At 41.5% G+C, this 12,554-nt stretch overlaps 1 protein-coding gene across 1 annotated transcript in view; it reads right to left on the reverse strand.

The window, feature by feature from the left end:
- LOC115369748 (titin-like) overlaps positions 1-12,554 on the reverse strand; it is a 42,106-nt gene that overhangs the window by 2,029 nt on the left and 27,523 nt on the right. The window contains exons 16-23 of the mRNA XM_030066417.1: positions 10,288-12,104; positions 9,330-9,549; positions 6,418-6,628; positions 6,103-6,291; positions 5,423-5,645; positions 4,651-4,730; positions 1,833-1,906; positions 1-766 (exon numbers count right to left, since the gene is read on the reverse strand). The exon at positions 1-766 is cut by the window's left edge and continues 2,029 nt beyond it. Coding sequence (XP_029922277.1) covers positions 1,873-1,906; positions 4,651-4,730; positions 5,423-5,645; positions 6,103-6,291; positions 6,418-6,628; positions 9,330-9,549; positions 10,288-12,104 — 2,774 coding nt within the window. The 3' untranslated portion in view covers positions 1-766; positions 1,833-1,872. The remainder of the gene's footprint in view (positions 767-1,832; positions 1,907-4,650; positions 4,731-5,422; positions 5,646-6,102; positions 6,292-6,417; positions 6,629-9,329; positions 9,550-10,287; positions 12,105-12,554) is intronic.

Here is a 12,554-nt window from a genome sequence, read left to right on the forward strand (position 1 = left end):
GTGGCGTCTGCAAGAAACCTTCACTTAATAACCTTACACCAGGAGGAAACAAGCTGATAGTTCTTACAAATAAAAGTAATTACATTGGAAAAAAATGGGAACCGGGATTTGTGGTGTTTTATATTGTCATAATTCAGTTTGTTGGTGTTGGTTTCAGTGTTAAAAGTGTTATTTTTAAAGCCGTTTTGCTGTGGAAGTGAATGGAGTAAATACTCATGTAAACTTTCAATTCATGTGAGAAACAGAAATCATATAAAATATCCACGGCATGGTTTTCCCTGGCAGCTGTGATGAACAGTTTGGGACACAGACAGAAACCCTGCAGGTCACACTGAGATTAAAAGCCATAATCTGATTCATTACCTGGAAATGTAAGACAAGAGAAACTCAGCAGTGAAACATGTGAGATTTAAAAAGCATTCAACAGAAACTGAAGAGTTAGACACACACACACACACAAAAAAAAAAAAAACAACAAAAAAAAACATGATAAAAACACAAATTATTTACAAATCCAGGGAAAAGAAAAAAGTTAAAGCTGATTGGTCAGAGTTCAGGTCAGGGTCGCTGAGCCAGGTGACCCGGCCAAAACACAGGAAGAGTCCTTTAGGAAGAAAATCAACAAAAAGTCCAGGATTTCTTCTTCCTCTTCACCTGTGGAGGCTCGATCAGAAACAGCAACGAGACTGAAGACACTCTTCTTCTTCTTCTTCTTCTTCTTCTTCTCTTCCTTCTTATTTCTTGAGTCAAAGACAAAGGCAGGTTTCTGAAATGACAGAAACAAAATAAGAGCCTCGTTCCAAGCCCAAGAATCACATGTTCAGCTTTAGAAAGTTTCCATCAGATCTGCTGTCGCTCAGTTCAACTGTGAGCCAATCATCACTTTGACAGAGCCAGGCTAACGACTCCCACCGAGGTTTTATGCTAAGCTAACAGGAAATGCTACCCTTAGGAAATGAACCACTGGACGTCCAGAAGTGGAAATAGTGTACAACATCTGGTCAGGAAAGGGGGGATTTTGCCCAAAATGTTTGAGGATTTCTTTAAAACCCCGACAAAACTGGTACATTGGCATGGCAACGCATCAGTTGTCATAAAATGACATCAGATCCTGGCAGATACGTCGGTCTCTAGTGATTGGTTGAGGAACATCGAGTCCCCCTCCCTCATAGCAATCAGTTAAGAGTGAACCACCAGGAATATATTAGGTTAGAGACCCTAAACACAAACTAACGCCAGCTTTCAGATTCATGAAACATTTGTTCTGTTTGGGAAAACCTACAAAAGTGTGGAATTCTCGGTTTCCTCTGGTCTAGATCAGAACCTGCTGCAGGTTCAACCAGACAAATTTGCACCGTATTAACATTTACAAATAAAGTTTCACAAATCTGAGACTCGTTGTCAAACAGTGTGTCAGTTCATGTAGTTCAGAGACCAGTCCGTCCACCGCAGTTTTTGATCTACACCAGGTTTAGTTTGGTGTCTCTGCGGGGGAAACGCCATTCTTCTCTGATTTTCACAACTTTACAAACAGTCTTTAATAATTTAAGATTATTCTGTCCGGGTGGGAACCACTAGAGTAGTTTTTGTTGTTTATTTAGGGGGATCTGTGGGGAAAAATAAATTGTCCTTTTCTCTGATTTCACAGATAAAAAGGTTTCATAAATGTTACTACATGAAGGCCATGCAGTATTATTGCAGTATTATTGCATTAATTTATCATAGATGTCACACCAGAGGAGTTCTGTTGAAAACAATAAATGAACTTATAAAGTTTAAGCTCAAAAATGCACAATTAAGAGTAAAAATTTGTGTGGTGGTGAAAAGCGTACCTTTATTTTGACAGGTCGCGGCCTGGTTCCCAGAGCTCCACTACGTTGTGGAGCTTCCTCTCCGCTCCAGGAATCTGCTCCCACAAAACGAGAGAAACGAGAGAAAATCTGATTAGCAGGAGGTCTGGGTCGGCGAGTGATGTGGCCTGAACTGGCGAAGTCCGAGAAACCGCACAAACACACAAACAAGCCGTCTGTTCCAGCATCAACAAATGAGCTGCGAGGAACCTTTTTCTGGTTTTGGATGTTTCCACATATTTGGGTCTCACTGGGTCACATTTGCTTTGATGCTGAGTGTGGACGCTCTCCAAACCCATTTCCTCCTCTAAATGTTTCCTACTGTTGTTTCTGTCTCTGGTTTTCCCTTCAGCTCCGGCCTCAAATCCAGAACATGATGGATCTCTGTTCTGCGGACAGTTCATGATACTTAAAGGCGCCCTGGGTGGGAGCGCCATGTGAAAACGCACCTGTCTTATCGGTTTAAAACCCTCTGCAGAGCTTAGAGAAACCCAGCAACATGTTTCCTACAACACAACGAGCCAGGTGAAACCGTTCTCTATGTTAATGGAACCATTTTTTGACACTTCCATGGCAATAAAACAAACAGGAACTTTGGTTCTGCCACTGGCTGGCGTCCAGTTCCAGTTCCAGCTGATGTTTTTTGTCCCTGTTCAACATGTGATTTATGAACCTCACCTGCGTTCTGGGAAACTTACGCCCTTTAGGTCCAATTACATTGGGAAAGTGTTTTCGAGTACGCCCACATGGTCGCGGTTAGGGTTATGGTCAGGTGAAAGCGTTCTCAAATACGCCCACTTTGTTACGATTAAGGTTGCGGTCAGATGAATACATTCTCGAATACATTCTGGAATATGCCCACAATGGTTACAATAAGGCTCATGGTCCGGCAAAAATGTTCTCGAATACGTTCTTGAATACACCCACGTAGTTAAGGTTAGGTTCACAGTCAGGTAAAAGTGTTCTCATATACAACCACTTTGTTACAATTAGATCCGTGGTTAAGGCTAGGCTTACGGCTGGATGAAAACATTCTTGAATACGTTCTTGAATACGGCTACATGGTTAAGGTTAGGTTCACGGTCCGGTGAAAGCATTCTTGAATACGTTCCTGAATGTGCTCACATAGTTACAATTAGGTTCAGAGTTGGGTGAAAACGTTCTCAAATACACCCACATGGTTACGATTTGGGTTACGGTCAGATGAATAAGTTCTCAAATATGTTCTTGAATATTAAGCTTATGTTTGGAAGAAAACATTTTCAAATATGTTCTTGAATGTAGCCACATGGTTAAGGTCAGGTTTACGGTCAGGTGAAAGAGTTCTTGAATAGAACTTTGTTACAGTTCAATTCACAGTTGGATGAAAACGTCCTCGAATACATTATTGAATAAGTCCACATGGTTACAGTTAGGTTCATGGTCTAGCAAAAATGTTCTTGAATACGTTGTTAAATGTGTTCTTGAATATGCCCGCATGGTTAAGGTTAGGTTCAGGGTCAGGTGAATGCGTTCTCGAATACGCCCACTTGGTTATGTTTGAGGTTATGGTCGGGAGAACACGTTCTTCGTATGTGGAAGTTGATGGACTTGAGCTGCTTTTCCCCCCTGAAATGTTTGGTTCCTCGGAGTTGGAGGTTTAGATTTTAAGGCTGTAATCTGCAGGACAGTGAGGAGTGGACTGGTTTTAGAGTTCTTTAAAACAAACAAAAAAAAAGCTAATTTCCTGCTACAAGTGAAGTTCCCGTTGAAAACTTGATGGATTAGCGTCGACTTGAGGTTCGGTCTGCTGTTGTGGTTTTTCAGCTGTTTACTACACAGGGGGGAAAGTTCCTGCTGTTCCCCTTGGACTAAATGAAGAATGCTAATGAGGATCCAGTCTGTCCAAGTGTGACCCCGATGGGTTTTAATGTGTTTCATGTGTTGAGTTTGACTGGGATCCACTCTATATTCCCACGTCTCGCTCCAATATGACAGAAAAACAAACTGACATCCAAAACCCGAGAGATCCGCTCAGATGAAGGAGGTGAAGGAGGAAACTGACGACCTGGACGCGATGCTCCGCCTCTGCCATGGGACTGAAACATCAAAATTGAGAAACTTTTTCCTCCCGGTGCGATGACAGCAAAAAATCACCTGCTGCAAGAGAAACGCTGCCACATGCAGAGGAAGTCAACCGTTTGTCCTGATTCTGTTTTTCTATTATTCACAGAAGATGAATGCCATAGAAAGCAAAATATGACAAAAGATAAAGGAACAAACCCATCCCATCCCACAGGACGCCTCCTGTCCTCGAAAACATTACCGCCGCAACCGGCCTGGAGCCAAAATGGCTGTCGTCCCTAATCTCAATGGATGATTCACATCCAGTTTCTTCACGTTTTCAACAGAATCAACCAAAGCACCAGCCCTCTGCAGGCTAAAAAAAATAACTATTTCTTTCAAAAAATGATCACAAAATAAGAAAAACACCATAAAAGTGTCACAAAATTGCTAAAATTATTTTACATAAATTGGCTAGAATATTAGGGAAAAAATGTCCAGAAAAGCACAAGAACATGACAATAAAATTAGAAGAAAAAAAGTTATAAATAAAAAAAAAAAAATGGCAGAAAAAATAACCAAAGGATTGAGAAAAAAGCCAAGTAATTACAAGAAAACTACAGTTATAATTACTAAGATTTCATATTTAACATGACAGCAAAAATTACCATACCAGTGCAATATATATATATTTTTTGTGATGAATTTAACTTTGATTATTTTGTGACCTTCACACACAGAATCTGGTCTCACTCACACTCGAGTCTGATGCACAAAATCTGCAAACTGCTGGTCGCTTTCACAGAGCTGGAGGATCCTCCTGCGCTCCTGCACCTCCTGCAGACAGACAGACAGACAGACAGACAGAGAGACAGGCAGACAGACAGAGAGACAGGCAGACAGACAGGCAGGCAGACAGACAGACAGACGGACAGAGAGAGAGAGAGTTACATAACGGTGGATTCACCTCTCTGAGATTCAAACCTGCAACCCCGACCCACGACTGACACGAGCCAAAAAAACAAAAAAAAAAAATCTACTGTAGCTTTTTGTCCCACAGTCAAAAATAAAATATAATAAAATAAAATAAAACAAATAAAATTAAATAGAATTAATTAAAAATAAAATATTTCTCATAGCTCTTATATTTTTCTTTTTTCTTTTCTTTTTGTCTACAATTTCTTAAATTCATAAATATATATGTAAACTTTTTAAAAGACCTGTACAGAAGGAAGACAGAGCAAAAATAAATAAATAAATTAAAAAAATGACAAAAATAAATGAAATAAATAAATGAAAATAAAATACATGAAAAAAGATACAATTTTTTAAAACCAATATTGTAAACCTTTGGCCTTTGACAAGCATGTGCTCATAACTACATAAGTTTTGAATAATTCTGAATGAAATGAGGGGTTTCAGGTCAGGGTCGGTGTCTTCTGTCGTGAGCCACTTGAAATAAAAATAAAAATAAACGAAACAAATTTGCTGTCCAGTAAAATGTGAAACACAGGAATGTTTTCATTCACCTCTGTGGAGAGCGAGGTGCTCTGGTAAACGGGTCTCGTCTCGTTGCCGCCGGGCGCATCGACACCCACAGTGCTGTGCTGAGGGAGGCCGTCGTCGTAGCGACAGCAGTACTGCAGTGTGTCGTCATCATAGCGACGGTAGCAGTGGGCGGAGACGGGCTGGCTCTCGAACATGGGGTTGAACTTGGTGGCTCGCTCCAGAGTCGGCAGACTGTCGCCACGACTACAACACAGAAAAACATAAAAAACATACAGAAATAAGAAATGGAGCATAAGACAAAACTTTTACAAAACTGGACAAAATTCACAAGCACTGTAAAAAAAAAAAAAAAAAAAAAAACTTTGTAGAAGCTGCAGTGAAAAGGATCATAAAAATCACTGCAGCAGAAACATCAAATTACACAATTTTACTGTGGAAATAAACATTTTGGATAAAGTTAACAGAAAAATATCAATTCAAAAGCATGGAATTACACTAAAACTAATATTATTATTATTATTTTTTAAATATAAGCTACACTCTGACCCAGATAATCTTATTGGATCCATTTGGAGTTTAGAGAATTAATAACCCCAATTTATTCATCCCTTACAGTCTGATTTCCCTTAAATTTCCCCTTAAATCTCTGTTGTTGTCAGACAGAAAAGATCAGTGTGGGCGGTTTGTGCAGCGGCCTCACCGCAGCGGGTCCTCGCTGTCCTCGGCGTCGTACTGCTCCCGCAGTGTGCGCACCATGAAGACAACAACCGCCGACACCACCAGCAGGAAGCCCACCACTGATGCCATGGCCACACCCACCACCAGTGGCTCCGACACAAACTCCTCGCAGCGCTCGCCGCGGTACCACCAGTTCTCCCCAACCCGACACCTGCAGAACACACACACACACACACACACACACACACGCACACACACAGGATGAGTTAACCCTTTAAACCCCTTTAACAGCTGAGCAGAGTTTATCATTAGGTTAAATTAAGTTTAATGTAGTTACCTGCAGATGGCGCCCTGTCCTGGGACGACGTCACACCTGCCGTCATTGAGGCAGAAGTGTGGATCGGCATCGCACACACTCACACACGGCAGGCCGTCCACGCTCACGTAGCCCGGGTCACACACACACTCAGCCTCGCCTGACCAGCTGTTCACCCGGCAGCGAGAGAACTCGTTACAGGCCTGGAACTTACAGGGATCCGCCCGGTCGCCTGAGGGGCAGAGAACCAGGAACAAGTTAGAACTTTAACCCTCTGGAGAAAAAATAGAACCAGGAGCCAGGTTTTTATTTTGAAAGGCTTTGATTCACCCGCTGAACACAATTCATTTAATTACTTTTTCTGTTTCTTTTCTTATATCATTATTATCATCATTATTTTGTTATAATCATTGTTATTATTATTATTATTAAATGGTACTGTTTGTAATTTTCTTGTATTTTCTCATTATTTTTCCCACTGACAGATTTTTTTTAACCTTGTTGCTGTTATTTTGAAAGGCTTTATTTCACCCTCAGAACAAAATTAACTTCATTTGTTGTTGTTGTTGTTGTTGTTGTTGTTGTTGTTGTTAGTTGTGATTTCCTTGTAATTTCTTACATATTTTTCATTATTTTTGGGTTAATTTAGTATTTTTATGAAATGAAGTTATAATAACTATAAAAATACTTTTCTTGTCATTTTTTTTCATTAAATTCAATCTAATATTTTTTTATTTGTGGGGGTAATTTGATATTTTTGTGGCATGAAATCATACATATTAAAGCACAGGTTTATTGTAATGTTTAATTTGCGCAGTGAGATTGCTTGCTGATTGGTTGAAACTTTGCGATCCTTGTTCAGGTCCTGACACTGTTTCCATGGAAACAATATGATAACCAGTGTTTTCTTATGGTTTATTTGTAAGATGTTGCTCTGGTACACAGCGGTATCATCAGCATACGGTGAGATCTGACAGAAAATTGTTTTTTGTCTCTGCGGCTGTGTGATGCTTAATCCCACACAGCCTGACACACAGGTGTGTGTGGTCACCTGAGGCCTGCAGCTGCTGACTCAGCGCTGTAGATTAGGGTTATCAGACAGATTAGAGAGGCCCAGCTCAGCACAGAGGAATATAACCCCAAATCTGATGCTGCAGCCACAGGTAATCTGCTGGAATCAATCTGATCTAATCTGAGATTGAGACAGAGTGGTTCCTGTTTGGTTGTTTACACACAAATACGACAACAACATCCTGATGGTGAAAACCGTCCTGCGATCGAGCGTGTTCGGATCTGACGGTTTGTTTTAGTCATGCCTCCTGATCCCGACGAGGACAGTCTCCTCCTCCGAGGGAGCCGGCTAATTACTGGAAATGACCTAAAAATGCAAGGGTTTATGGGTGGAGCGAGGCAGAAAGCCTGCACTAATTCGTATTAAAGCGATTAATCAAGCTCCAGGCACTGGGCTCAGGGAATATCGGAGATCGCCCAGTCGCTGATGTGACAGACATACACTAACATTTGTATATTTTTATACATTTAGATTTGAATATTTAAACTCTTCTGAAAGATTAAAAAGAATATTTATATTGTTACTTTATTAGTTTCAATGATCAATGACAAAAGTGAGGTGTTCCTACAGATAAACCGCTTCAAAATGTTATTTGGTTTACAAAAAATGAAATGGGCAGATATTCTGTTATTTTATTCGATTAAATGATTCATTAATTAAATGGATTAGTTGTTCAAATTGCTTCTGTTGGTTATTAGTAACCAACAGAAGCAATTTGATCCTGCTGATTTGAGCCCAGAATCACCAGATTGTTTCCTTCTGAATTGGCCCACAGCAAGTCAAAGCAACGTCCAGAGTCCAGATGCTGAGGAGAAGATGCTGAGAACCTGCAGGATTTCCTTCTGACTGGATCCCACAGGAGGAGATGAACTAGGTTTCACAGGTTTCGACTGTAAATTTACGACTTTAATCTCAGAATTTTCTCAGAGTATTTTTTCTCGCAAATTTGTGACTTTGTAATCTCAGAATTTTCTTGTTTTTTCTCATTAACTTTACTTTTTTCTTATAAATTTACAACTTTCTCAGAATTTGAGTTTTTTGTCAGAAAGTTGTGACTTCTTAGAATTTTAGTTTTTTTCTTGTAAGTTTGTGATTTTATAATCTCTGAATTTTTTTTAGTTTTCTTCTTTCAAATTTGTGATTGTCATAAATTTGTGACTTTATAATCTCAGATTTTGCTTTTTTCCCCATGAATTTGTGACTTTTTTTTTTTATCATAAATTTACATTTTTAAATCTCATATTTTGAGGTTTTCTCACAAAGTTGTAACTTTACAACTTTTTGTCATACATTTGTGACTTTATAATCTTGGATTTTTCTATTTTTTTTCATAAATTTGGGTCTTTATTCTTAGAAGTTGCGACTTTATAATCTTACAGTTTAAGTTACAGTTTAAGCATGTAATCTTTAATTTTTTGGTAATATGCCATCCTGTCTCAGTCTGCAGCAGTGTCTGTCCGCTCGAGGCGGATCAGCCGAGGCTCAGACAGACAGACATAAACAGCAGCCATGTTGCTGAGTCATCACGGTGACTCAGCGTGGTGCCATGCTGCCCCTCACGTTCCACCCAGACAGATTAACTTAACAAGGCTGGCTTCTTTTCTTACAATGAATCATTCTTATTTTTAAACTAATTAATATTATAATTATTGATTAATTTTATAAAATTAATGTTATCTATTTATGATAATAATAATAATAATAATAATAATAATAATGACAATGACAATGACAATAATACTATCATTAACAATATTAATAATAACAACAATAATAGTGATAATAATAATTATTATTATCATCCGTCTGCACGGAGCAGTAAGGTGTTCTGGGTCTCTCATGAGAACCAGAAGGTTCCCACCTGGTTCCACGTCCAGCGAGTACTTGTCGATGGCCAGGTTCATGGTTTGGTAGGCGGTGTTGGCGAAGTCCTCCAGGATGAGGTAGACAACGCTGGCCACGCCCCTCGACACGGGCTTTCCGAACTTCATCCTGCTGTTCACCACCACGCTGCCGTTACGGAAGTTCAGGATCTCCAGGTTCTGGAAGTTGCTCAGGTTGGACTGCAGGTACGGGACCAGCTGGACCGGCGGAGAACAGAGCAGCACAGTTTTCATAAAATAAAATACATATTATCACTGCTGTCCCGACGACCAAACTACAGCTGCTCAGGAGAACAGCCTGTTTACGGCAGCATAGCAGGGCCACTGTAGCCAGGGATTAATATTCTGTGAAAAAAATAACTCTGAATTTAAAAAAATTAAAGTCGTAAATTTACAAGAAAATAAAAATAAAATTTGTGACTTCATAATCTCAGAATTTTACTTTAATTTTGGAAATTCTGTGTTTTTTTTTCTTTTAAAATTGTGACTTAACAATCTCAGAACTTTTGAGTTTTTTCATAAATTTGTGAGGTTTTTTTTCATAAATTTCCAACTTTAATCTCAGAGAATTTCTTATTTTTTTATCGCAAGTTTGTGACCTCATAATCTCTGAATTTTATACTTTTTTTTCTCATAAATTTGTGAGTTTTTTTTTTTTTTTTAAGAAACTTGTTGCCACTTAAATCTCGGTGAATATCCAAGTTTTTTCCTCGTAAAGGATTGACATCATAAGCTCTCAGCCAACCAGAACCCTGACCTTAACCCTGTGGGTGTGTCCTGCGTGGGCGCAGCAATACCGTCAACTAGGCCTCCATGTTTGTTAAAATTCAGCAACACATTCAACAGAATGTCAGCATGTTGCGGAAATATAAGTTTCTATCAGCTGATTTTGGGGATTAAAGTGTCTCTGGTTCTACGATATTTGTGGGTTCTCACCAGCTGTAAGAACTGCTGCTCCAAGGCCTTGTACTCAGCGGAGCTCTTGTTGAAGAGATCTGCGGAGAATTTCATGTTGGTCACCCTGAGGCTGAAGAACACTGTCAGGGCCTTGCCGGGGCTGGTGGGCATGGCGATGGCCTCGGCGTCCGTCCCATGAGCCACACTGGCGTAACCGCTGCTGTCACCCTCCATTGGCGTGCCGTCATAGTGGAACACGTCTATGCTGACGTTGATGTCCGGTATGTCTGAGAAATCCGGCTTGAAGGGTTGGAGCTCAGTGGCTGGGGCGCCATCCTGGGCACCACGGGTGTCCTGATGTGAGGAAGTTGGTGTTAGAAGGACCCGAGCATCTCCGTCCTCCACAGAAGGTCCTGCAAAGGCGACACCGGCGGCTGAACTGAGCGTTGGCTGGTAGAGAAGAGGCGGGATTGTCGTGGCACTTTCTGTCTTGTTCACCATCTCCATGGATAGTGTTGAGCGATCCATGGTGGATGGTGGCGGAGTGCTCGGCGGGACATCATCCACATCTTCCACGCCATTTTCGTGGTGCTCGAGCTGAATGGCTTCCTCATCTTCCGGCACTGAATCGGACACGCGAGTGAAGGGTGAGTCCTTCTCAGGTGAGAGAGAAATGCTGTGGTCTGCACTTGCAGATGCAGGGATGACTGGAGCGGCGGTGGTCGCAGTGATGACCATGACTTCATCTTCAGCCAGGTCCTGCTCTGGGATATCAACAACCGGGACTGTTGTTGTCGCAGGATCGGAGACGCTTACGTGTTGCTCCTCTAAAATCTCAACCTCGTTGTGGTCTTCAGTCGTTAGCACCGGAACTTTGGGTTTTTCAGTGAATGCTTCAATTTCTGGTGGCTCAGTGGTGATCGTTTCAAGGAGGGACTCTTTAATTGTAACCGACTCCGCCTCAACAACCGAAGGCAACTCTCTAGCAATTTGTACCGTGTCGGTACCAGGCTCACCAATGGCTTCTATCTTCTCCGTCATGTCTTCCTCTGAACTGTCTGTTGCCACTGGAAGATCAGCTGTAACCTCAGTAGGTTCTTCTACTGCAGATTCAGTGTTTTCTTGAGGTTCGATTGCTGTATCCACAGCCAAAACAGAAGGCTCACTTGCTGTAGCTTCTGGTTCGGGCGAATCTGTGACGGGTTCTGTGATAGTGTATGGTTCAGTTGAATGGTAGTCAGCATAGATACCAGAAGCCTCCACTGTTTGCATGGAAAGTTCAACCTTCATGGTACCCAAGGTCCAGAAAACAGGCGCCTGGGTGGTGGTTGTGTAACGCGGGTCAGTGCTGATGTCTGGCGTGACTGGAACCCGCTCCAAAAACGGTTCCTCAATTCCTCCGTCCTGCTTCGGCAGCTCTTCAGAGGTGGGAACTGTTGTCGTCTGTGGTGCAGGGGAAACAGTGAACTCCACTCCCATTGCAACCAAATCGCCATCGGCTGGCATTTCAACAACAAGACCTTCTTCTGCTTGCTCATCTTCTTCTTCTTCTTCCTCCTCAGTTAACTCCAGATCAGGTGGTGGAAGAACCTCCCGGCTGCCGTCGTCATCGTCGTAGAGCTCAGTTCCTTCAGGGGTCAGCGCTGGTGGCCAGGACCAAAGATCGGTCCCCAGGTCATCTCCAGAGAAGCCAGAACCAGAAGTGTCGTCCACAGGCCCCTCAGAGCCAGTGGGGGGGTTGGGTTTGGAAGGAGGGGAGGCTCCAGGACCGACTGTGTGGTTCCCTCGGGAGGGATTGGTTCCTGGACTTGAATCATTGTTGAAGAGAAAGCCTTCATTTTCAATATTTCCAGCATCTGTAAAGCAGGCAAACACATGGAAAAGTCTGTTACATGCAGGATCTCCCTCCTCAGGAGTGCAAGTCTCTGAAACTCTGATGAAATCAAGTTCAGAGGAAATTCATCTTGCTATGAAAAGAACTACAAGGCTCCATCTGTGTTTACTTGAAGCTCTGAGCATTTAAGTTTTCACATCCCAGCGAGTGACCCAGTTGTATTTAACTTGAGCAGTTGGGCCCATGGGAGTGAACTGGATGGCCTTGCTGGCTGGGATTTATTAAGATTTACATTTGCAAAAGTAATCATCTTAATTACATCCATTATCTGTTTGCTGTGTGTTATTTTCCACCATTTGGGGGGTCATTTGAGGTTACTGCGATTTGGTTTATTCAAATGAAAACAAAGGAAAACTGTTGCAGCTGATTATTTTGATGTGGGTTCTTCTGTGAAGCAAACAACTTTTGAAGT

This window comes from Myripristis murdjan, chromosome 2 (assembly GCF_902150065.1).
Source record: "Myripristis murdjan chromosome 2, fMyrMur1.1, whole genome shotgun sequence".
Classification (NCBI taxonomy): domain Eukaryota; kingdom Metazoa; phylum Chordata; class Actinopteri; order Holocentriformes; family Holocentridae; genus Myripristis; species Myripristis murdjan.